Raw genomic sequence first — 27,332 nt, 5'->3', positions numbered from 1 at the left:
GCGTTATCCGTCTCCTGTAATCCTCGCAGAGTTCTGACTTCTCCTGTATATTCAGAGATGTGAAACAAAGCTGGACTGCCAGACTGAAGAAGACTATAGGTGAGCCAAGCATTGTGCCCAGAATCCAGATCCACCGCAGATACTTTACTGACTAAATATCCAGCAGACGCAGATCTGGGAATGGTCTCTTGTGGAATGGCTTCCCCTGAGTTCTCTGGGTATAATATAGAGGGATAATTGTCATTTGTATCCTGAATAAATATGAAGACTGAAACATTGGAAAACAGCTTTGGGGATCCGGAATCTTCCACACTTGCAGTGATCTGTAGAACTTGGAGCTGTTCATAATCAAAGGAGCGCTGGGCATAAATATTACCAGTGTCGGAGTTAATGTAGACAAATGAAGAGACAGGAGAGCCGTCTATGTGACTCTCCGCTATGGAGTAAATGAGCTTTGCATTATCTCCCTCATCTGGATCTCCAGCAGATACTGTACACAGCAGTCTGCCAGGCTCATTGTTTTCTGATATGAAGGCATTGTAAGCAGACTGTAGAAATGCTGGAGGATTATCATTGACATCAGAAATATTAATGATGATTGTAGTCTGGCTGCTTAAAGAAGGAGAGCCAAGATCAGAAGCGATCAGTGTAATAGTATATTGTGAGACTTTCTCCCTGTCCAGATGTCCACTAGTGACCAGTGTATAACGGTTTGACATTGGCTGGCATTTAAAAGGCAAGTTTGATGATATTTTTAATATAACTTCCCCATTTTTACCAGAATCCCTGTCTCTGACTGTAATAAACCCAACAACAGTCCCTACTGGGGCATTTTCAGGGACCTCATTATTTTTAGAAGTAAATACAATATCTGGTACATTATCATTCACATCTTGCACTTCAACCTGGACAACACAACGTCCTTCTAGTTTAGGTGATCCTTTATCTACAGCCTTCACATATAATTCATAGGATGTTGCAACTTCAAAGTCTACAGCCCCTTTAGTAAATATTTCTCCAGTGTTTTTATTTAAATCAAATATTTCCTTTGCAGAATCTGCTGTATGATCATCAAATGAATATAATATTTCACTATTCGCACCCTCATCCAGGTCTGTAGCATTTAGCTTTAAAATAGCTGTGTTTAGAGGTAGATTTTCCATTATCCCTACCTTATAGCTTGCCTGATCAAACACTGGTGCATTGTCATTAATATCTAAAACAATAATATTAATCTGTGTAGATCCTGATCGGGGAGGTTCTCCTCCATCAATGGCAGACAGAATAAGCTTGTGTTCTGATTTCTCTTCCCTGTCCAGATTTTTCTCGAGTACCAATTCTGCAATCAAAACCCCATCATTACGATATTTTTCTGATAAAGAAAAATAAGGATTTTGATTTAAGCTATAATGTCTCACACTGTTTTTTCCCACATCCAAGTCTTTAGCAGTAGGTAAAGAAAATCTTACTCCAGGACTTGTAAACTGCTCTGTAATTTTGATTACCTGATCAGTAACAGAGAAAATAGGATAATTATCATTAATGTCCATAATCTCAATTTCCAGCCTGAACAGCTCCAGAGGATTCTCAGCTACAACCTCTAAATGCAGCAAACAGCTGGAGCTGGATCCACACAGGCTCTCTCTATCAATCCTCTCTTGTATAATCAGAGCTCCATATTTTTGGTCGATCTTAAAATATTTACTGCTTCCTTCAGATCCCAAACTCAGTCTCCTTTTATTAATATCTGCCTGGTTTAAGCCCAGATCCTGAGCTATATTCCCCACAATAGTCCCTGGATCTGACTCCTCTGCAATAGAATAACGCAGCTGTCCAGAGACCCAGCCCCAGCTACAAAGGAGAAGGGAGAAAGCTACTTGCCATTTCCAAGCATTTGAGGGACATTTGCAGTCCATGTCTTTAATCCCTTTTCTGAGAGTCAAGTCCTTTTGTAATCCCAGTAAGTATCCAAGCTGAGTTTAAATGATTTGTTGTATAAAAAACACCATATTTCCTGCATTGAAAACATCCACAGGGTTTTCATCGGAGCTGCAGCTCTTCTTTGTGTGTGAGAGAAGAGATGGGAGGGTGAATCACTGAGCCAGGGGGAGGAGAGCATAGCTTACATGAATAGTTTCAAAGGGTTGCTTAAAAACAGACTGGGTGGACTGGTCTGCCCTCTTCTGTCTAAATTTGAGAATTACAGCTTTATTGTAACAGATTAGGGAAACAATACTTTTCGTGCATAAAATAAAAATAAATAATACAAAATGAAATAAATTGATGATATTATGTATTGCAAATACAAATCTAGTTATTAGCTGCTGTATGCAATAAACAAATTCATTTTTTGGTTAAATTAATTGTTTATAATTTTAAATAAAAAGTTTGAGTGAACAAAAATAAATCTTCTATTCTTCAGTACCAGCAAAGCTCAAAGAAAATGAAAATAATGAAAACAGTAGTACACATTTTTATTATCATTAAAAAAGATACTTTTCTAAAAAGATTTAAACATAATATGATAGAATGATGCAATAATGTTTACACTAAGAATAATGCCATTTTTGTTTAATACGTAGAAATTATTCAGGCAAGTTTTTGGTTTCATTATAGAAATAGATAATAGACCTAGGCAGGCTAGCTAAGGAGGATATTAAGGTTTCCTCCCAATTATTCTATTGAGAAGGCAGCAAACTAAAGCGGGTACTGACGGGCCCGAATGTCAGGAGACAACGGGCGGTTAAAAAAAAAAACATTTGGCCCGTGTGTATGTCGGTCTGTCTGGCCGGCTTCTGTCAGACGTGCATGCTGGAAAACCAGCATCCAACCGACTCCCGATCAGCGCGCTCAGCCAATGGCGGAGAGCACTGATTGGAGTGTTCTAGCGGGGGGCCGTCCCCCTATCAGAACACAATAGGTCAGTCTGTCAGTCTTTTTCTGTGCAACCCGCTGGGTTGCATGAGAAAAAACTGTTATTGTGTACCAGGCTTAAGTGGTCAAACTTTTTACTGCCCAGTCAAAATATAGGCTTTGGTCACACCGTTTGCTGCTTTCCAAGAACAGAAGTCCATGACTTCATCTTATGTAATCTGCATTTTTGATGATTGGGAGAATGAGCCAAATTAGATATTATCACAATGTCACACCTGACCTTCCTTTAGGACTAGAGCATCATGGGTATCCCTTTTAAAAACAGTGAAATATGGTGGTCCTAGACTTCCTACAAAACTTTTTCTTAAGAGGGCTGACTACAGAAAGGTTCGAGTACTGTTGCTCCAACCTGGAGAAAGCACTAAGCACATATGTTGTTATTCAAATTTTCTTTTTAATTTTTTTTTTTGGGATGGACTTTAAACATTTGAACTTGGTTTTTACAGTCCAGAGCCAAAATAAAATCATCAGTTTAGTAATATACAATAGCAAAGTGTAATTATGTAACAATAAACATGTATAGCACAAAGGTTAGTGGTCAGCAAGACACTGCTTGCATGGAGTTTGCATGTTCTCTCTGTGCTTGTGTTGTTTTCCTTCGGTTGCTTTGGTTGACTGCCACATTCCAAAGACATGCTGGTAGGTTAACTGATCCCTGTCTAAATTGGCCCTAGTATGTGTATGTATGTATGTAAGATAGGGACCTTAGAGTGTAAGCTATAAGTTCCTTGATGGTATGAACTGATGTGAACTAAACAATATACTGTGTATGTAAAGCAATGCATTGCTTGTTGGTGCTATATACATAGCTGTGATAAATAAATATTATACAAATATCACAACTGAGCCAAAATACAAATATATCATGTATATTATCTGAAACATGCTGCAGTTCCTGTAGTAAATTATGCATAATTATTAAATTAAACAGACCAGTAACTTTTTTAATGCCCACGTGTTGAGTAAACACTGCATGAAACAGAAATAAAACTGAAAGAAGAAATAAAAATACCTGAAGTACATTATAAATGTAATTGCTTGTTTGTTACCTTAAAAAATATATAATAATCCAATTCCTTTAAAGCATATTATACAGCACAGTGCTTGTGCTATGTCATTTGGACCCTTGTATCACCTGAAATACCTGGCTGATTCTGCCAGTTTCTGCCCTCCCCTATGTAAACTGACGACAGTTTATCATGGCTGCTGAGCCCTGACACCATGGTCAGTTTACGTGCCTCTGTCATGCGCAGCTCTCCAGTCCTCCTCTGTCCTCTCTCCCCCTCCCTCCCTGCCTGTCAGCTCTGTGCGTGTCAGTGTTAGCTGCCCCTCCCCTCCTGCTGCTATTAATATTTATATAAACATAAAAAAAATACTGCCGTCCCCACTCTTATATTCAGCTATAACACACCGTGTAAGTGTATGTGTAAAACAAAGCTTCTAAATACCATTTTTGCAGATATCTTCAGAGTGGTCATGTGACTCCCGTCCACCCCCATCTAAGGGCTACGGCGGCATGAGCCAAGCGGCCAGCACAACAAATTTTTCAGTTTTTGATATGCCAGTTTCTTATATCTCTCGGCAACTCTATTATTGATATATCCTAACTTGAATTCCTAGATCTGCACACATGCAGTGACCATTAGACATGTGCACTCGTTTTCGTCTGAATGCATTTTCGTCCGAAATTCGGGTATTTTCGTTATCGCTTTAACAAACGATAACGAACGTGCAGAATCTGAAAACCGAAAGATCCGACATAAACAAATGCTTTATTTTCGTTTTCGCTGCGACAACAGTTCGAAATAGATAGGAGATTCGACATGACGCTGACAATAGCGATCTGTGTCCAACGAACCTGTGGTCGAATGTGCCTAACCTTAGCTCTATTAGTCCAAGATTATTCAACATAGAGAGAAAAGATTCGATATAGAGAGAAAAGATTCGACATTATAGAGGCAATAGCAAAAAAGGTCGAATGTGCCTAACCTAACTCTATTAGTCGAAGATTATTCGACATAGAGAGAAAAGATTCGACATAGAGAGAAAAGATTCGACATTATAGACAATAGTAAAAGAGGTTGAAAGTGCCTAACCTAACTCTATTAGTCCAAGATTATTCGACATAGAGAGAAAAGATTCGACATGAAGATTCGAAGAAGCAGTCGCCGCGAGCGGACATTTATGGTCAAATGCTCAGCCCATAGGCTATAGAAGAATTCTAATGTTGGTTGACTAGTAATAATAATTACTAAATATAATTATTGCTAGTGTCATACAACATTAGAATTCTACTATAGCCTGTAGGCGGAACATTCGACCAGAAATGTTTGAATGCGGCGTCATACAGTTTAGCTGCTCCGTCGAATCTTCTTAGAACATTCGGCAGACACCATAAGCCTTCAATGACAGATAAGACCTTAATTATTTCGGATTTTCGGACGAATGCATTTTTTAACGAAACAAAATGAATAAAATCAAATTTCGGGAGTGACTAAATACATTTATTTTTTGGACGAAAACGAAATTCCGAAAGGAAATATTTCAGCGTGCACATGTCTAGTGACCATTATGAGCAGTTCCTACTTTCCCTGTTGGTTTTAATTTCAATATATGATGAAAATGCAACAGAAGCACAGAAGCTTCTGAAACACAATAAGGTGGCTGGAATATTCAAAACATCCAGGTGGACAGAAACAAATTAGTTCTTGCTATTGAAGTAACCAAGATACATAAAAAGTCAGGGGCTGACTAAGCCTACCACTCTCCATATGCAGTTGTGCTCATTTACATATTGTATCGCTGGCACACAGATCACCTACAATATACAAAAAAGCACATACAGAATCCTGAAAAAATCTAGAACAAAAAAAAAGAATTGGACTGATATGACCAAAATTAAACTTCATGGTCACAATCATAATGCTATGTTTGGAGGACGATCAACAATGCCTAAATGCACTATCCCTTCCCTGAAGCATGAAAGTGGACCACTGCTGTTTTGGGGTCATTAGCTACAATGGCACAGCCAAATTAAAAAAAAAAAAATAGAGAAATGGATGCAGCATAGTATCACAAGATATTAGAGGAAATTTTGCATTCATCATCCTCTAAATTGCTCATGGGGTGCATTCAGACTTTTCAAAATGACAGTGATCAGAAACATAAAGCTAAATTACCTGTTCAGTGGTTGCAGCAGAAAAAAACTGAATGCTCTGGAGTGGCACAATAACAATCTTTTAACCTCAACATCATTGAGCAAAAACCTCAAACATTCTGGCCAAGCAAATAATTTGCAGGATCTGGGGGAAATGTGTCAAGAAGAATGGGCAGCTTTATAAATGAGAAAATAAAGGGCCTCAGTCACAAAGGACTTCAAGACATCATTGGAGGCAATACATGATAATAAGAATTACTAAATCAATTAAGTGCATTCAAAGTCACAGGACCACTTTATTATTTTCCTTTATTGCTGTGCTTTGTTTAATGATTATGTGACATCTAATAATTTAACCACTTCCCGACCGCCGCACGACTATGTACATCCTAAGTTTGAACGGGGATATCGTTGTTATGGCAGCAGCTAGCTGCCATAACCCTGGTATCCCCGTTTTCGTGCGGCGGCCGGCTTTCAGATAAAAGTGGTCCCTGCGGCGGATTCGCCGCGAGATCACTTTTATCGGTGGCGGGAGAGGGCCCCCCCCCCTCCCGCCGCGATCCGGTGCCCTCCGCCGCTTACCGGAGCCGTCGGTAGCGGCGGAGGCGATCGCGTCCTCTGCCGTGGTGTGTATAGAGACGAGTGAGGCCAAGATGGCGTTCACTCGTCTCCATGACACTGCTGGGCGGAAGCGACGTCAAAACGTCACTTCCGTCCACGCCTCTTAAAGGCATATTTTTTCAAATGTCATTTTTCTAAATGACTTTTTTTTTTTTTTTTTATTGCATTTTAGTGTAAATATGAGATCTGAGGTCTTTTTGACCCCAGATCTCATATTTAAGAGGTCCTGCCATGCTTTTTTCTATTACAAGGGATGTTTACATTCCTTGTAATAGAAATAAAAGTGACACAATTTTTTTTTTTTTTTAAAGTGTAAAAATAAATAAAATATTGTAAAATAAATAATAAAAATAAAAAAATTTTTTTTAAAACCCCCCTGTCCCGACGAGCTCGCGCGCAGAAGCGAACGCATACGCGAGTAGCGCCCGCATATGAAAACGGTGGTCAAACCACACATGTGAGGTATCGCCGCGACCGGTAGAGCGAGAGCAATAATTCTAGCCCTAGACCTCCTCTGTAGCACAAAATATGCAACCTGTAGAATTTTTTAAACGTCGCCTATGGAGATTTTTGAGGGTAAAAGTTTGACGCCATTCCACGAGCGGGCGCAATTTTCAAGCATGACATGTTGGGTATCAATTTACTCGGTGTAACATTATATTTCACAATATAAAAAAAATTGGGATAACTTTACTGTTGTTTTATTTTTTTATTCAAAAAAGTGATTTTTTTCCAAAAAAAGTGCGCTTATAAGACCGCTGCGCAAATACGGTGCAAAAAAAAGTATTGCAATGACTGCCATTGTATTCTCTAGGGTGTTAGAAGAAAAACCATATATAATGTTTGGGGGTTCTAAGTAATTTTCTAGCAGAAAAACCTGTTTTAAACATGTAAACACCTAAAATCCAAAACGAGGCTGGTCTTAAAGTGGTTAATTTTCATCACAATAAAATATGTGTTTTCTCTGATGGTTTATGTTTTCTTAAAAAGGTACACATTTTACAAATGCTGCCTAGGATAAGTAAACTTATGAACAAAAACTGTATAACCAAAATGTCACTTTATGTTAGGCTGATCCTTTATATTACATTATCCTAAGGTGTGCTTTATGTGGGTCAGCAGAGAATACATTTTCTGTTACCAAAAAAGGCATAACACATGAGCCCAGGTGGTTCCAATATAGTTACAGTACATGGAAAAAAAATGCCTACATACCAATAGTGACAGGTTACTTGTCATAGACAGAAGTGTACAATCATCAATCATAGTAATTGTAAGGCATAAGAGATAAGTAACGTGGTCAATCAACGCTACCCTCAGTAGATATTGATGAATATATAAAAAAAATTTGATATAAAAAATGATGCAGTGAATATTAATACTTAAGTGACAGGTGCTGCAATCTAAAAAAAAACCTGGAATATTCAGATTGGAAGTGTAATGTGAAAAAATAGATGCGCAACCCAAACAAAAGGAAAAGAAAATCAAGTGTGTGCAGAATAGGAACACCAATAATGTAATGTCCCTTCAGGACAAATCAACCAACTGAAAACATATACCAGAAAACTAATGAATTATCTGAATGAAACTTGTGTTGGGATATAAATTGTACATATGTGCTAATAAAAGACACGTAAAAAAAGGTCCATAGAGTGTTCTATAAAGTCTAATAAAGGATTGAAAAGAAGGCAGGTAGAAAACCCCCAAATGGTCCTTTCCAGAATGTAATCACACACTATAGCCAGCAGATGATAGATGAAAAGGAATGCCGGATGGCCGCTTACCAGAACCGTGGGACCTCTGTTATGGAGGTCTACTGGGCACAGACAGGACAAAACACTCAGGCGAGGGTGGTAGATTTAAGCGTCCGTCCGGCTCCTCTCCTCCAACGGTAAAAACTTGGCTCCACTATGCTCCGTGGGACCCACGCTGGTGAGCAGGAATGGGGGGCTTCCAGAATATAGGTCATAAGAACAAAGAAGTGGGCTTCATAGTGCAGTCCATTTGCATTAAAAATGTATTAAAATGCCGACATGCATATAAACAGGCAGACTCTTCAAAACGAAAGGAAAAACACAGCCGCGGGTCATGCCAGCTGGCTGATATGCGGTGACATCAGATCCTCTAGCTCCGCCCGACGCTGCATTTCTCCGTACAAGGCATCTATGGGGAAGGAGGCTAGACACCTACGTTTCTCCATACAAGGCATCTACGGGGAAGGAGGCTAGACACCTGAGTTTCTCCGTACAAGGCATCTACGGGGAAGGAGGCTAGACACCTAGCCTCCTTCCCCGTAGATGCCTTGTACGGAGAAACGCAGCCTCGGGCAGAGCTAGAGGATCTGATGTCACCGCATACCAGCCAGCTGGCATGAGCCGCGGCTGTGTTTTTCCTTTCGTTTTGAAGAGTCTGCCTGTTTATATGCATGTCGGCATTTTAATACATTTTTAATGCAAACGGACTGCACTATGAAGCCCTCTTCTTTGTTCTTATACCTATATTCTGGAAGCTCCCATTCCTGCTCGCCAGCGCGGGTCCCACAGAGCATAGTGGAGCCAGGTTTTTACCGTTGGAGGAGAGGAGTCGGATGGACGTTTAAATCTACCGTCCTCGCCTGAGTGTTTCCTCCTGTCTGTGCCCAGTAGACCTCCGTAACAGAGGTCCCACGGTTCTGGTAAGCAGCCATCGGGCATTCCTTATCATCTATCATCTGCTGGCTATAGTGTGTGATTACATTCTGGAAAGGACCATTTGGGGGTTTTCTACCTGCCTTCTTTTCAATCCCTTATTGGACTTTATAGAACACTCTATGGAACTTTTTTCCATGTCTTTTATTAGCACATATGTACAATTTATATCCTAACACAGGTTTCATTCAGATAATTCATTAGTTTACTGGTATATGTTCTCAGTTGGTTGATTTGTCCTGACGGGACATTACATTAATTGGTGTTCCTATTCTGCACACACTTGATTTACTTTTCCTTTTGTTTGGGTTGTGCATCTATTTTTTCACATAAGAGATAAGTGTCATTATTTGGGTAATGGGAAAAACATCAATAAGCACAAGAAGCATAAAAAAAACAAGCCACAAAATAGCTGCCAAATAGCCACATGAGTCAGTAACAGGAGAACTAAATGGACTCTATCTGCTCTAGGTGACAGATGCCATGACCACAAAACCAAGTAATGATAAGAAAATTAAATGGAAAGATGAAAAAGAAGAAAGGACCAGACTTGAAGAGAACAGGCAGCGAAGCAAAGATAGGCAAAGGAAAATGAAGGGGATGGGAAGGGGAAAGGTAGTGAAGGAAAGAGGAAGGAAGGGAAGGAAAAGAAAGGAGTTTCTCCAGAGGTTGGCACACTAATTATGAGAGATCAATGGGTAAAGAAATGAAAGATTCAATCAGGATAGAGAGCTAATCTTGGAGTTATAGATAATACATTCTTATTGCACTTCTAGTCCCTCATTATCTCTGGGTATTAAAGTGCAAGAGCTTTTCGGAATAGCAGTGACTCTGACTAAGGAGAAAACCCTTGTGGATCAAAGAGAAAATTAGAAAAAAGGGTACTTGATTCTCATCTGCAATGAGCTAGAGCAGGGAAAGTTTGTAATAACAAAAGAATCGAGGAGGCCAATAATAATACTTCTGTGGAATTCCCCTAAACACACATGCAGAAAAGAAAGCCTTTAAAAGCCTATAATGACATATTATAAGAATTAAGGCATAAGGAAAGTTTTACAGCTCAGAAGATGCCAAAGTAGTCACAACCATTATTCTGCTGGTTTCCATTGCGCTAGGTGCCAGCTATGCAAAAGACTGACACGACAATGGCACACCAAATTTCTTAACTATACACAATGATTATCTAATATAATTGTCAACGAGGTACTACTGACATTGTTTGTTTGGTATTGGAAATCTAGCAATACATTTCTTATTGTGTTCTACGTGCATTTAGCTATAGGACTAATTACACAGTAGTGACACAATAACTATAGTTACAAAATCACAATTAACTGACAGTAAATGACACTTTGAGCACATAAATATTATTACAAAGAGTGTATATCTGTTGGATGGAAATAGCGTGTGGTAATATACGAGGGGTCTTCAAGCCAAACCGGGACTTTTAATTTAACAGGTATAAAAAGGGATGCTAGCGTGGAAGTACTACATACAGTAGTAAGTGGTCTATTACTGATAGGCGCCACACATGTCGCGGGTCAGTCCAGAGACCGGTAATCAAGATGGCAGACAACAGTATTAGTACATGCATAGAACAGCCTGTGGTGATGAAGTTTCTTGTGAACAAAGGAGTAAAACCCGCTGATATCTACAGAAGACTTCAAGCACAGTACGGTGATGAGAGGCTCAGCTGCAGTAAGACAATTGAATGGTGTAAACATTTCAAAGTACGTCAGCCAGTGACGATTCCTGCTGTGGTAGTTCCCAGCCCACAGCAGCCATTCCTGTGAACATTAAGAGCATGTAACACTTGATCCTGGATCATCGACTCATAACCTGTTGTGAAATTGCACAAGAGATGAATCTTTCTGTGGAAACATTGAACGAAGTGAAGCAGGTTGTCCTAGGATGGTTCTGACGTACTGACAAATCTTTCTATGCCGAAGCTTTCCAGTCATTAGTTAAACGCTGCGATAAGTGTATAAATGTAGCAGGGGAGTATGTCAAAAAATAAATGCAGTTTCCACATTGTTCTTTCATTATATAAATAAAAGTATTTTGTATAAAAGATAAATAGCTGTGCAACCCCAAATATTGTGACACAATCTTGCAGCAGGTAGACCATAAGTGCCAACAATCATTTTTTCAATCTCTGTGCTCCTCCACCACACATGAAATTCAATCTGCTTACTGGAGCTACAGACCCAAAATAATATGACATTAATAGTGCTTGAGGATAGGGATATCCCCAATAGCCACCAGGTCACACTGTAGCATGAACCACCAGCTCCACTGCTTTTCAACCACTTGTATATGTCAGTAGCTTGGGAATCTACTTTATACCACTCAAGGCCCCAGCACAAGCCCCATTGTGCTGCAAAAGAAGAATGGAGGAACTATAGTGCATTTCCTGCTCCACGCTGCCCTTCACATCTCCCTCCATGTGAAGTGTGGACCAGGTTATGTAATGTAGTTCCTCCATTCCTCTTTTGCAGTACAATGGGGCTTGTGCTGGGGCCATGAGTAGCACTGTATGAATATGCACCCCAAGCTACTGACATATACAAGTGGTTGAAGAGCAGAGGAGCTGGTGGCCCATGCTGTAGTGTGAGCTAGTGGCTATTGGGGCTATATCACTATCCTCAGGCACTACTAACCTCTTATTATTTGGGGTCTGTACTTCCAGTAAGCAGATTGAAATTCATGTGTGGTGGAGGAGCATGGGGATCGAACTAAGGATTGCTGGCATTTATGGTCCACCTGCTGCCAGATTGTGTCACAATATTTGGACTTTTTGCACTGTTTGAATTTAGTCACATACAACACTGCATGGTGTTAACACTGTGGTATATATATTACAGTTTAAAGTGAATTTGTCACATAATATGTTATATTTTTTAAAGGGACAGCACACCTAATTAGTTTTTATATTTGGTTGAGTGTAATATCCTGACACTGTATAAGGGGCAGCATTCCATATACTTCAGTGTTTATTTTCGTAATTTATTTTCTTAATTTTTGATTTGCACTTTATTTAGTGATTAATTTTTCATGATTTTCAAACTAAGCGCAGGAGGAAGGTTTTACATGCACGTAATAGATTTTGTAAATAATATTTAAAAGTCAGAAAGAACAAATATTAGCTCAAACTATTCTAGCTGCTAGTATTTTTTGAAATGATACAAATATACCTTTCTTTTTTTAAATCAACAGTCAAAACGAAGACCTGAATGGAACAATGAGGCGTTTTTTTGTTAAAAGACAATAATGAACCACAGTGAATAAAAAAGTCATAAGCAAATACTATACAAAAGACATAATAAATACAAGCCATAAAAGAGGTGAAGCTAAGTAGATTCCTCATAGACATGAAGAATAATAAGCCTCTAGCTTACTTTGTGAACAGGGGCATTGAACTGAAGTTCTGATTTCACATAAGATTTATAGTGTGGTGCAAAGCCTAAACTACCATTGCAAATAAATACTAATTACCACTGCAAAAAATAAAATAAAAAATAAATCATATAAAACAAACAAAAATTATAGAATCTCACCTGATTTGTTTCATTAAACCAGCTGTCATAAATGGGCTTAGGCTCTGTTATTTGAGGATTATTTTGATATTTATTTAGCGTTGAGTCTGGAATATTTGTTGTTGCAGGAAAACAAGGTGGATAACAAGATCCTGGAGGTTCTGGAGGAGCCATCCTCACTTCCATATACTTTAATGTCCCATCTGTGTTCAGGTAAAGTGTTGGTTTATACTGATCCATATAGGACACAGGGAGAGATTTGTTCGGAAAACAAGAACCACAACTGCTGTCATGATTCTTTCTAAGGCACTTTACCAATAATATGACAAATGTTACCAAGGAAACCAAACTGATGGCTACTAGAGAAATAATAAGGTATAAGGTCATATTTGGAGCTGATTTCGAATTTGTAAGAAAATCGTGAGATTTGGGGCTTTCCGGAGCAATATTCTCCATTATATTTACAATCAGAGTGACTGTAGAGGACAGTGAAGGCTCCCCATGGTCAGTGACAGAAATGGCAAGTCGATGTTCTGCATTATCTGTCTCCTGTAATTCTCGCAGAGTTCTGACTTCTCCTGTATATTCAGAAATGTGAAACAAAGCTGGACTGCCAGACTGAAGAAGACTATAGGTGAGCCAAGCATTGTGCCCAGAATCCAGATCCACCGCAGATACTTTACTGACTAAATATCCAGCAGACACAGATCTGGGAATGGTCTCTTGTGCCATCTCTTCCCCTGAGTTCTCTGGGTATAAAATAGAGGGATAATTGTCATTTGTATCCTGAAAAAAGATGAAGACTGAAACATTGGAAAATAGCTTTGGGAATCCGGAATCTTCCACTCTCGCAGTGATCTGTAGAACTTGGAGCTGTTCATAGTCAAAGGAGCGCTGGGCATAAATATTACCAGTGTCGGAGTTAATGTAGACAAATGAAGAGACAGGAGAACCATCTATGTGGCTCTCCGCTATGGAGTAAATGAGCTTTGCATTATCTCCCTCATCTGGATCCCCAGCAGATACTGTACACAACAGTCTGCCAGGCTCATTATTTTCTGATATGAAGGCATTGTAAGCAGACTGTAGAAATACTGGAGGATTATCATTAACATCAGAAATAGTAATGATGATTGTAGTCTGGCTGCTTAAAGATGGAGAGCCAAGATCAGAAGCGATCAGTGTAATAGTATATTGTGAAACTTTCTCCCTGTCCAGATGTCCACTAGTGACCAGAGTGTAATAGTTTGACATGGGCTGGCATTTAAAGGGTAAAACTGGTGATATTATCAGTTTAACTTCTCCATTTTTACCAGAATCCCTGTCTCTGATCGTGATAAATCCAATAACAGTCCCTACTGGGGCATTTTCAGGCACTTCATTATTTCTAGAAGTAAATACAATTTCTGGTACGTTATCATTCACATCTTGCACTTCAACCTGGACAACACAACGCCCCTCTAGTGTTGGTGATCCTTTATCTACAGCCTTTACAAATATTTCATATGACTTTGCAATTTCAAAATCTATAGCCCCTTTCATAACTATTTCCCCAGTGATTTCATTTAATGAAAACATTTCCCTTGCTAAATCTAACGTATGATCATCAAATGAATATAATATTTCACTATTCGCACCCTCATCCAGGTCTGTAGCATTTAGCTTTAAAATAACTGTGTTTAGAGGTAGATTTTCTATTAGCCCTACCTTATAGCTTGCCTGACCAAACACTGGTGCATTGTCATTAATATCTAAAACAATAATATTAATCTGTGTAGATCCTGATCGGGGAGGTTCTCCTCCATCAATGGCAGACAGAATAAGCTTGTGTTCAGATTTCTCTTCCCTGTCCAGATTTTTCTCTAGTACCAATTCTGCAATCAAAGTCCCATCATTACGATATTTTTCTGATAAAGAAAAATAAGGATTTTGATTCAAGCTATAATGTCTCACACCATTTTTCCCCACATCCAAGTCTTTAGCAGAGGGCAAAGGAAATCTTACTCCAGGACTTGTTAATAGCTCTGTAATTCTTATTACCTGATCAGTAACAGAAAAAATAGGAAAATTATCATTAATATCCATAATCTCAATTTCCAGGCTGAACAGCTCCAAAGGATTCTCAGCTACAACCTCTAAACGTAGCAAACAGCTGGAGCTGGATCCACACAGGCTCTCTCTATCAATCCTCTCTTGTATAATCAGAGCTCCATGTTTCTTATCAATAGTAAAATATTTACTGCTTCCTTCAGATCCTAGACTCAGTCTCCTTTTATTAATATCTGCCAGGTTTAAGCCCAGATCCTGAGCTATATTCCCCACAACAGTCCCTGGATCAGACTCCTCTGCAACAGAATAACGCAGCTGCCCAGAGACCCAGCCCCAGCTACAAAGGAGAAGGGAGAAAGCTACTTGCCATTTCCAAGCATTTGAGGAACATTTGCAGTCCATGTCTTTAATCCCTCTTGTGAGAGTCAAGTCCTTTTGTAATCCCAATAAGTAACCAAGCTGAGTTTAAATGATTTTTTGTATGAACTGCACCATATTTCCTGCATTGAAAACATCCACAGGGTTTTCATCGGAGCTGCAGCTCTTCTTTGTGTGTGAGAGAAGAGATGGGAGGGTGAATCACTGAGCCAGGGGGAGGAGAACACTGCTTACATGAATATATTCACAAGCTTTGCTTAAAAACAGACTGGATGGACTAGTCTGCCCTCTTCTGTCCAAAGTTGAAAACTACAGCTTTATTGTAAAAAAAAAAAGGAAAACAATGCTTTTATGCACTGAAATTTAGAACATCCGTTAAAAATAAACCAACGGATGCTATTAAATATTTAATTTAAAAATCTAGTAATTAGCTACTATATGTAGTATGCTAATTATTTTTGTTTTGATGCAGCTTTTTGTTTTGATGCAGCTTTTTTATATTTTAAATAAGTTTTGTGTGAAACAAAATGTTTGAACCTTTTCAGTATCTCAAAGAAGATATGAAAGGAATAAATACATTTTTCAGAGTTGTTTTTTTTTGTAAAGAAAAGTTATATTTAGAAAATATTTAAATAGTCTACCATAGAATGATGCAATATAGTTGTACTGCCATATCTGTATATTTTGGAGGCATGGAAAAGATTCAGTGAGGTTATTGTACTACTTATGAATAATGTATTTCATATGAGATCCTCCTATGCACCAAAATAGAAAACATAATTTACCAGTCCTGTGTAGGAACATGTTCCCATCCTGCTTTATAGATAAATAGATAGCTGTCGTGGCTTGGAAAAGGAAACAAGAAAATAAAAATGCTTGTACCTTGGAATAGGAGATGAGCACTAGAGGCCAGACAGATTAGATCATGTAAACATGAAGGTTGTTATTCAATCAGATTGGTTAGGATGTCGGCAAAGCATGTGACCACAATAAGTATTGCTCATTTAGAATATGGGCTGTAGTTACTTGGTGTGCTGCCTTCCCAGAGGAGCAGTCTGGGAGGCTTCTCTGATCTTCTCTTATGTAATCTGCATTTGTGATATAGCACCTGGATGTTCTTTAGGACTAAACAATAGTGGGTGGGATCAGATATACCTAGATCTCACCTTCAAAATCAGTGAGTAATGGTGGTCCTAGATAGGGATAAGTGCACCTTCCCAGGTTCCTATTACAGGGGGTTTGTTGAATCCTATTTGAAATCCATGAAACCTGAACTTAACTTCGAACCTTACTACCTACCTACCTACTATATGGGGTTAATCCTAAATTGTATTCATTTTGAAAGCTAGTAGGAATGTTATTGGCGGAAAAGGACAAGTGAGCAGGGCACTGCCATGGAGGAAATTTAACAAAACATTTTTTTTAAAAAAAACATACAGCAGAGAGAGAATGTCCTTTCAATGCTAATTTGAGGGCATGTAAAAATCACAGATCCTTTAAATTACATGTTTCAGAGATACGCTTAAAGTGGTTGTAAACCGCTGCAGTAAAAAAAAAACTTTCCTCTGCCAAGCAATGGCATAATGTGCTAGTATGCATCACATAATAGTGCATTATGAAATACTTATCTTAGAACAAAGTCTTCCAGAGACGCATTGTCACTGCTGACAGGGCTTCCATCTCCTCCTGGTCTTCCTTCTGGATTCAGGGTTCCAACTGTGTGAGTGGCCGGAACTGTGATGACATTAGCCCTCGGTTCTGGCACGGTGCTCTATAGCTGTGGCACGGTATGCTGGACCTACAGAGCACATGCGCTGGTGATGTCACCGGCTGAATGAAGTGTGAATATCTCCTAAACGGTGCCCGTTTAGGAGATATTCATTTTAACTACAGATACTCCTTATTATAGGCTTACCTGTAGGTAAAAATCACAAAGAGGCCTTTACTACCGCTTTAAGCTGTATGTGGTATAACAGAACAGTACAAATTTTTGGACTGTGACAGTGACACTGGATTCTGGCATCTAATATTTTGCATGTGTTATTGATATTTTTAACCTTTACATTTAGCTAAAATACAGCATGAACACTCCAATCTGATTCCAGCTGCTGGTACTGCCATGTGCCTTGTCTGATGGTGACAGCGCAGTCACCTGTAACCCTCCTCCTTACTGGCATCATCCTCCTACTCCTCCATTTTTATTTTCATGAATTCTCCTGAATGAATAACAATTAGAATGACAATTTTTAATAATAATTTGTATGTGTTCTCCAAAAATAATGCAAAGTCCTTCTTCAAAGGACAACTGTACCTTTGCTTCAAATCTTAGTATTGTAATGAGGCTAGCTCACTTATTTAATTAGCAATATAAATGCTATACCTTTTTTACACACAAATTGTTAAACTACATTTTGCCATGGTGTGCCTAATTGATCTCTGTTGCTAAAATCACAGGGAGTACTATCTTGTACTCTACAAGTCCTTGTATTAAATGCATCTGAGGGAAGTCAGTCAACCAATCAGATAACAGGTGTACAGGGTGAACAGAAGGTATTTGATTGCTTGAAGCTCCAAAAATCTTGTTGCATACTGGGTAGTGCTTCCTACTTTTTTCTCCACAAGAACCTGAATGTTCAGTTAGTTGTAAGCTGCCAACATTTTTATTGATGTTATCAACAGAGTTAAGTTAAGCAGACCACAGAAAAATCTTAACTTATGTGGCAAATGTATAGCATTATTGTAAGCATCAGTATTACTGATTTAATATGTGTGCTAGACTCACTACAGTATTGATTTTTAAACAAAGTTGCAGTTGTCCTTTAAATGACAATTCACTCAAAATCAATATATTTTAGTTTTTGACGGAGGCTGGACAATCAACTGAAAGTTTCTTATATTTCTCAGTGACCCTATTGGTAATATATCTGCACTTGATTTCCTAAGCCTGCACACATGCTGTGGCTGTTATGAGAGGCTCCTGTATATCCTGTTGGATCTTTAATTATTCTATATGGTGGGGAATACAGCAGGAGGCACTGGAACATAAAAGGATGACATAAACACCCAAAACTCCCAGGTAGACAGAAACAGAATAAGAATTATAGAAATTAGATTTTACTATTGGGGTATCCAAAACACATAGGAGGTCAGGTGATATTATCTTAAGATACACTATAAATGGGACATCAGAGAATAAACGTTCATTGCACCACCAGCCGCTATGCATTACAGTGCAAGAACATTTCTGAATAGCAGTATCTTTGATGATTAAAACAATCTTCATAAATCACAAAGGAAAACAGAACAAAGGGGATCACAGTCTCATCCTGCAATTAGCTAGAGCAGGGAAGGTTTGTATTAGGGGCAGAAAAGAGGAGGTATTGAACACACAGTAATGACAGACTTGAACCTTATAATTAATTTCAATTGACAAGAATTAAAGCATAAGCAATCTTTTACAGCGGAGATTCCAATGTAGTTAAAAAAAAAACCACTCACAGTTCTTTATTGCTCAAGGTACCAGCTATGCAATGAACACTAAAGCTGGCCAGGGATGGATCTAACTTATGTCTGTTCAGCAGGGACCAGTAGAATTTGAATCTGTCTGTGCTCATTCCTGCTTGACAGAAGTCAATCTAATAATCGAATGGGACTGTTGGAAAACTTTCATTTGATCAGTGCTTGCAATCAGTTGCAGCGCTATCAGTCTCCACTGTCAGAATATAATAGCACAGCTTGAAGAATTCCTGCATCCACCTCGCATATGTCGATGGGAGAATCTGTACATGTTACTTTTTTTTGGATCAGCCTGCAGGCTGATCCAAAAAAAAAAATGATCCTGCAACTACAGGCATCATCCCAATATTTTTCTTTTCAGACAGCGATTCCCTGCAATGTAAAAGCCATCCTAGTGGCTGATTAGCCACTGGATGGCTTTTACAGGTGGCAGGAGGGTGGGGGACATCCCCTCCGGCTGCCTGTAAAAGCAATCCAACAGCACCTCTCTGGGCTCTCGCATGTGATCCCATCTCTATGACCCTGGAAGGCCGGAAGTGATGTCATGACATCATTTCTGGCTCTGTCAGATATAAACACTGCCATCTTTTTAACTGGAAAGCAGAGATCAATGTTTTTGATGTCTCCACAAAGAGGACCCATCATGCCTTATTTCTGTCACAAAGGATGTTTACATTTCTTGTGATAGGAATAAAAGTGATAAAAAAAGAGACAGTGTAACTAAAATAAAATAAAAAATAAGAAGAAAACATTTTAAGTGCCCCCCGTGTTTAGGTGCAGAAGCGAACACATATGTAAGCGGTGTTCACAACACACATGTGAGGTATCATCTAAACATTATAGTGAGAACAATATTTCTAAAGCTAGACCTCCTCTGTATCTCTAAACTGGCAACCTGTAAATATCTTTAAAGCACCGCCTATGGAGACTTTAAGTACCGTCGTTTGGCACCATTCAACGAGCGGGCACAATTTTAAAGCATGACATGTTAGGTATCTATTTACTCAGCATAACATCATCTTTTATATTTTACAAACAAATTGTGTTATATTTTGTTTTTTGTTTTTTTGCTTAATTAATTCATTATCCCTTTAATGCATAGTGGTCACTAAAGTGGACAACCATTTAAAAGCGGTTCTCTTGTGAATGCATCTGTTCTGATGGTATAGTTGCATATCACCCATTACAGTGGACGCTAGTGTGTCACCCTATACTCTGCCACCCACTGGAAAGCCATTGTAAGTGCAAGAAAAATTTCTCAAAACCAAGATGGCTGACGGAAATACAAAAAGGCTGAGCAGCTTAGGAATATCTTGCCAATGCTTCTATAGGAGAAAACCCTTGGAGGTAATACAAGTATGGTAACATCAAGTAACACCTAAATAAACATATTGTAATTCAGTTTTACTAGTATTGATTTTATCTTTGGACGGAAATTACAATTAATCATCTGTCCACTAAACTGGACATGCATCACTGATTATAATTCAGCTACAATTCATAGTATTACTGAGACTTTGTTTTTATTGAAAACAATGCAGCTGAAGTAAATTGATTTACAGCCAAAAAGTTATTCATGCTATTAGAATGTAATTTGCAGTTTTTGTAACAAAAACATCATTTTATGCATATAAGTTCATAGATAACTCTCGTAGAAAGGTTTTTCTCCTGGCAGCAGCATTTTGGCTTAAAAAATGCTTGACGCTTGTAAACACGTGTAATGTGTTTAGGCACATCAAGTGTTTGGGCGTTAATTCATTTAATTGGTAAGAATAGTAATTTATTCTGGCCATTGAAACGAATTGACTCTCAAGCACTAAATGCGCCTAGTGTTAACGTGCGTTTACATGCATGTACATACATCAAGCGTATTTTCATTGCCTGCTCCTGGATGCCCCGGTAGTGGGCTTTTTTTTCCCCCTAAATGCCCCTGCCTCCAAACTCCTCTAAATGCTTATGCATGCATGGGCGTTTAGAAGAAGTAAAAAGCAAAACATCAGATGCCCCTAGAAGCAGCATTAAGAACATCCAATGTGAATGAGGCTTAATATATCCTTATATTTTGTAGAGCTCAAGTGCAGAGTGTGATTGAAAGGCCTAAAGGATTATGGAGCAAATACCATCTAAATGGTTTCTTCCATTAAAACCTCAAATGCATGCTGCAGTCCAACGAGTAATAAAAACACTAAGGAAAAAAATTCCTGACTCTGACTCAGAACTCATGCATAAAACGGTTTAAGTGTGTTTTTTTTTTATTGCGTTTGAAAAATCACTGCACAAATACTGTGTGACATAAAAAATTGCAACACCCACGATTTTATTTCCTAGATCTCTGCCTAAAAATATATACATAATATTTGGTGTTCTGAGTAATTTTCTAGCAAAAAAAATATAACTTTTACATGTAAGAAAGAAATGACAGCATTGGCCCAGTAAGGAACTAACTAAGGTTATTACATAAACCAATAGGCAACTGCTATACAATGATAAGGCATTGTAAATATAAGCTATAAAGACAGGTGGAGCAACCAGTAGTTAACTAAAAGAAACAACGAATAATAAGCCTCGTTCAATCCAATAGCTTACTGTGGAAAACAGGTATACCAAACGGAACATATGATTTAACTATGGTACAACATCTTAAAGTACAAAGCTAAAATGTTTCATTGCAAAATATAATATAAAAACATAAATTATATCAAATAAACATAAATTACAGAATCTCACCTGATGTGTTTCATTACACCAGCTGTCAGAAGTGTGTTTGGGGTCTGCTATATTAGAATCACTTTGAAACTTTAAAAGTGTTGAGTCAGGGATATTTGTTGTAGGAAAACAAGGTGGATAACAAGATCCTGGAGGTTCTGGAGGAGCCATCCTCACTTCCATGTACTTTAATGTCCCATCTGTGTTCAGGTAAAGTGTTGGTTTATACTGATCCATATAAGACACGGGGAGGGATTTGTTTGGAAAACAAGAACCACAACTGCTGTCATAATTCTTTCTAAGGCACCTTACCAATAATATCACAAATGTTACCAAGGAAACCAAACTGATGGCTACAAGAGAAATAATAAGATATAAGGTCATAGTTGGTGCTGATTTAGAATTTGCAAGAAAATCATGAGATTTGGGGCTTTCCTGAGCAATATTCTCCATTATATTTACAATCAGAGTGACTGTAGAGGACAGTGAAGGCTCCCCATGGTCACTGATGGAAATGACAAGTCGATGTTCTGCGTTATCCGTCTCCTGTAATCCTCTCAGTGTTCTGACTTCTCCTGTATATTCAGAGATGTGAAACAAAGCTGGACTGCCAGACTGAAGAAGACTATAGGTGAGCCAAGCATTGTGCCCAGAATCCAGATCCACCGCAGATACTTTACTGACTAAATATCCAGCAGACGCAGATCTGGGAATGGTCTCTTGTGCAATACCTTCCCCTGAGTTCTCTGGGTATAATATAGAGGGATAATTGTCATTTGTATCCTGAATAAATATGGAGACCGAAACATTGGAAAATAGCTTTGGTGATCCAGAATCTTCCACTCTCGCAGTGATCTGTAGAACTTGGAACTGTTCATAGTCAAAAGAACGCTGGGCATAAATATTACCGGTGTCGGAGTTAATGTAGACAAATGAAGAGACAGGAGAGCCATCTATGCGGTTCTCTGCTATGGAGTAAACAAGCTTTGCATTATCTCCCTCATCTGGATCTCCAGCAGATACTGTACACAACAGTCTGCCAGGCTCATTGTTTTCTGATATGAAGCCATTGTAAGCTGACTGTAGAAATGCTGGAGGATTATCATTAACATCAGAAATAGTGATAATGATTGTAGCCTGGCTGCTTAAAGATGGAGAGCCGAGATCAGAAGCAATAAGTGTAATAGTATATTGTGAGACTTTCTCTCTGTCCAGATGCCCACTAGTGACCAATGTATAACGGTTTGACATAGGCTGCAATTTAAAGGGCACATTTGGTGATGTTTCCAGTTTAACTTCCCCATTTTTACCAGAATCCCTGTCTCTGATTGTGATAAATCCAACAATAGTCCCTACTGGAGCATTTTCAGGGACTTCATTATTCTTAGAAGTAAATACAATTTCTGGTACATTATCATTCATATCTTGCACTTCAACCTGGACAACACAACGTCCTTCTAGTTTTGGTGATCCTTTATCTACAGCTTTTACAAATAATTCATATAATTTTGCAACTTCATAATCAACAGCACCTTTTATCAATATTTCTCCAGTGATTTCATTTAAATCAAATATTTTCTTTGCTGAATTCAAAGTATGCTCATCAAATGAATATAATATTTCACTATTTGCACCCTCATCTAGATCTGTAGCATTTAGCTTCATAACAACGGTTTTCAGCGGTAGATTTTCCATTATCCCTACCTTATAGCTTGCCTGATCAAACACTGGTGCATTGTCATTAATATCTAAAACAATAATATTAATCTGAGTAGATCCTGATCGGGGAGGTTCTCCTCCATCAATAGCAGAGAGAATAAGCTTGTGTTGTGGTTTCTCTTCCCTGTCCAGAATTTTCTCTAGCACTAATTCTGCAATTAAGGTTCCGTCACTGCGATATTTTTCTGATAAAGAAAAATAGGGATTTTGATTTAATCTATAATGTCTCACACCATTTTCCCCCTCATCCAAGTCTTCAGCAGAGGGTAAAGGAAATCGAACCCCGGGGCTTGTAAACTGCTCTGTGATTGTTATTTCCTGATCGGTAACAGAGAAAATAGGATAATTATCATTAATGTCCAAAATCTCAATTTCCAGGCTGAACAGCTCCAGAGGATTCTCAGCTACAACCTCTAAATGCAGCAAACAGCTGGAGCTGGATCCACACAGACTCTCTCTATCAATCCTCTCTTGTATAATCAGAGCTCCATGTTTCTGGTCAATAGTAAAATATTTACTGCTTCCTTCAGATCCCAAACTCAGTCTTCTTTTATTAATATCTGCCTGGTTTAAGCCCAGATCCTGAGCTATATTCCCCACAACAGTCCCTGGATCTGATTCCTCTGCAATAGAATAACGCAGCTGCCCAGAGACCCAGCCCCAGCTACAAAGGAGAAGGGAGAAAGCTACTTGCCATTTCCAAGCATTTGAGGGACATTTGCAGTCCATGTCTTTAATCCCTCTTCTGAGAATCAAGTCCTTTTGTAATCCCAGTAAGTATCCACGTTGAGTTTAAATGATTTTTTGTATAAAAAACACCATATTTCCTGCATTGAAAACATCCACAGGGTTTTCATCGGAGCTGCAGCTCTTCTTTGTGTGTGAGAGAAGAGATGGGAGGGTGAATCACTGAGCCAGGGGGAGGAGAACACATGAACAGATTCACAAGCTTTGCTTTTTAACCGTTTGGATGACTAGTCTGCCCTCTTTTGTCTAAAGATAATAACTACAGCTTAATTTTAAGATGTAGATAGAATCAGAAATTTTCAAGTTCAAAAGTTAAGAAAAGCAGTTTTTAATGGTATATGTAATGCATGCTATTGACAATGCTACACAAGTCTAGCCATTTGTTTGCTCTTTTTAAACTAAAAAAAAAATATATATATATTTGTATAAATACATTTTAGGTTTTCCATTGTGTCTGTTTTAAATTTAAGATGTAAATGGAAGAAAAAACAAGGATTTTGATTGTCAGAGCAAAAAATAAATAAATATATTAAATACAGTGGGTTTATATAGTTCTGTTTATAACCTAAGTATTTAAAGCTAGGATTTAAAAAATATAATTATAACCAGGAATGAATATACATTTATTTAATGCCAGAACTAATTATTTAATTAAATTAAATTATGTATAACTAATATTTAGCAATTGTTGTATTTATTAAATAATAGCAGAATATAAACAAAATATGTCAAATATTATATATATATATATATATATATATATATATATATATATATATATATATATATATATATATATATATATATATATATATATATATATATTATATACAGTGTATATATATTTTTTGTTTTTTGTTTATGTTTTACAAATCACAATACTTTGAATCGAGTGATCCCCTCCAAAAACAATAGGGGGAAGATTTACTAAACTGGTGCACTCAGAATCTGGTGCAGCTATGGTAGCCAATCAGCTTCTTCCTTCAGCTTGTATGATTAAGCTTTGGCAACAAAACCTGGACCCTGATTAGATTCTGTGCAGAGCTGCACCAGATTTTGCATGCTCCAGTTTTAGTAAATGACCCCCTAGGTTATTAACATTACATCTAGAGTGGATTGTGCTGCATTAAAGGCAGAGAAGGTTATAGCGACATGAAAAACGAGATCAGAAGATCACTGATGTCTTGAAGAGATTAAGTGCACATGAGCTTGCCTGATTATCTATGGAGGATCATATTTGCCCCAAGTACCTCTGCCTGCACTGTCCAATGGGAGGTATGATGTGGCCACTCTCAAGCCACTCTTCCATGGAAAGCTGCCTCAGAGGCAAATAGAATTTTCTCTTTATCCAATCTGTATGTTCATTAGACACAGAAAAAAACAGACCAAACAATACAGGATAGCATTGTTTACTATTGGAGACTACAGCACAGTAGACAAGATATGAAATACCAAGCTTGCATTTCAAGATCTGTAAGCATTGGTATTCCAAGGAAAAAAAAGGCTACCAGCTGCAAATAATTGACTTAAGTGGGATGACCTAGTGTGTTATACACACACATTAAACGTGAGCGTGAGTAAGGCTAGCATTGCACTGCTCAGTGTTTTCATTCGGCCAGCGGGTAGAATGAAAGAAACTAAACCGATTTCCCCATCCAAACAATGGATGCGGATGGGGGAGTCCTCCCCACTGCACTATTGTATTGGGACACTGCCCAGCTGTCAGAATACACAGATGAACATTGCAGCTGTTGATTGATTGGCTTTTACCAGTCAGGGCGATTGAACATAAGTTGATCAGTAGATCGCCTTCTATTCAACTGCAGTGGCCTCACATGTATATAAAATTTGTCCGGTTCCTCTTTAACCAAACAAATTTTGATCCATCTATGGCCAGCATTAGAACTATAACTGTGGGTAGAAAGGTAATGCAATGTGTAAAGCTCAGCTTCCGAATAAACATACAAACTGATACGCTATCCAATTGGTTATCTTTACAGAATCAAAATATACACAATAATTGTTATGCTCATAAACATTGCTAGGGTGAATACACTACATATTAAATTAAGACACGCTTGTATGATTAATGCCCACACATGAAGCAAATCTATGCCCAGGAAAAAAAATGGTAAAAATGAAAAAAACAAAACAAAATACACTTTGTAGATAAAGCTACATTTTAGCTTTTAGAGACAGTGATGTTACACAGCAATCATTCTGGCAGACATTTTACGATCTTATAATATAGAGTGTCCATGTGTGTGCTCTGTGCTCTTGAAATAAACCTAAAGATTATTGCATAGATATGAAGCTGAATTACTACATGTGTCATTTTCAGCTTAGCCGACAGTATATTCATTCCAACGACTTTGTTTTTAGAAGTTTATTTTCTACTATATTAAGCCCCTTTAATACGTCCATTCTAAAAGGTTTGTTATTATTGTATGTGTAAGTGAGGAGTCAAAGCCAATAATAAGCTTTCATAAAATCTCTAATCTCAAGATCTCATATACAACAGAAAGTATAAGTTATTTGGGTCTTGTAATTAAATTTGAAGCAGTAGATATATAACAATTTGGTGTTAAGGAGAAAATAGAGATGTTACATAGTAAGCAAGGAAAAAAGAAGGACTCAGCAGAGCCAGATTACGCATACCCAGTTGAACCCATAGCCTAGAGCAGTGGTGGTCAACTTTCTTGATATATGGGGTCCCAAATGGAGCCTTTGACATGGTCAAATGGCAACACATTATATTAAGTGAATGTAATACAATGGAAAACTATCATGGACTCACAGCATGCCATAGCAGATGGTTAGAGACCACAGGTATTCTACAAGACATGGTCAGAGGCCGCAGATATGCTATAGGAGTGGTGGAAATCTGATGACATACTTAAGGACATAATCAGAGACTGAAGACACATAACATAAGACTGATAAAGATAACCGCTATTACAGATGTTTTATAAATCAATGCTTCCCCATTTGTACTCCCTACAACTCAATTATAAATAACTTGTACCACAGCAAGATCCACTAGTAAGATTCAGACGAAAAAAAACATGGTATGGGAAATGGTATGAACAGTAGAGAACAAAGTGAAATAGCATGAAAAAACATTTTACTACTACAATTAAAATCCAATTAACATTTTCCTTCACTGGCCTGACTGGGCATCTAGGTTAAGAAAACGCAGATTTGTGTATGCAGGGTCTTAGAGGGCTACAATTTAAGTGCTACACACTTACGCTAATCATCATACATAAAATGTATGGCATT

The 27,332-nt window shown here is 38.1% G+C and overlaps 1 protein-coding gene across 46 annotated transcripts in view; it reads right to left on the bottom strand.

The window, feature by feature from the left end:
* Positions 1–27,332, bottom strand: part of LOC141132494 (protocadherin gamma-C5-like) — a 751,191-nt gene that overhangs the window by 125,910 nt on the left and 597,949 nt on the right. For 2 of the 46 annotated variants that reach the window (XM_073621001.1, XM_073621006.1), the window contains exon 1: positions 12,957–15,556. The exons of 42 other annotated variants lie outside the window; for them this stretch is intronic. In XM_073621001.1, coding sequence (XP_073477102.1) covers positions 12,957–15,386 — 2,430 coding nt within the window. In that variant the 5' untranslated portion in view covers positions 15,387–15,556. Of the gene's footprint in view, positions 1–12,956; positions 15,557–21,605; positions 24,206–27,332 lie in introns of those variants that run through there. 2 more of the 46 variants (XM_073621008.1, XM_073621003.1) reach the window with 2 other exon arrangements.

The sequence above is a fragment of the Aquarana catesbeiana genome, linkage group LG03, assembly GCF_042186555.1.
Source record: "Aquarana catesbeiana isolate 2022-GZ linkage group LG03, ASM4218655v1, whole genome shotgun sequence".
Classification (NCBI taxonomy): domain Eukaryota; kingdom Metazoa; phylum Chordata; class Amphibia; order Anura; family Ranidae; genus Aquarana; species Aquarana catesbeiana.
The sequence above is the reverse complement of the archived record's forward strand: the minus strand, read 5'-3'. Positions and strand labels throughout refer to the sequence as shown.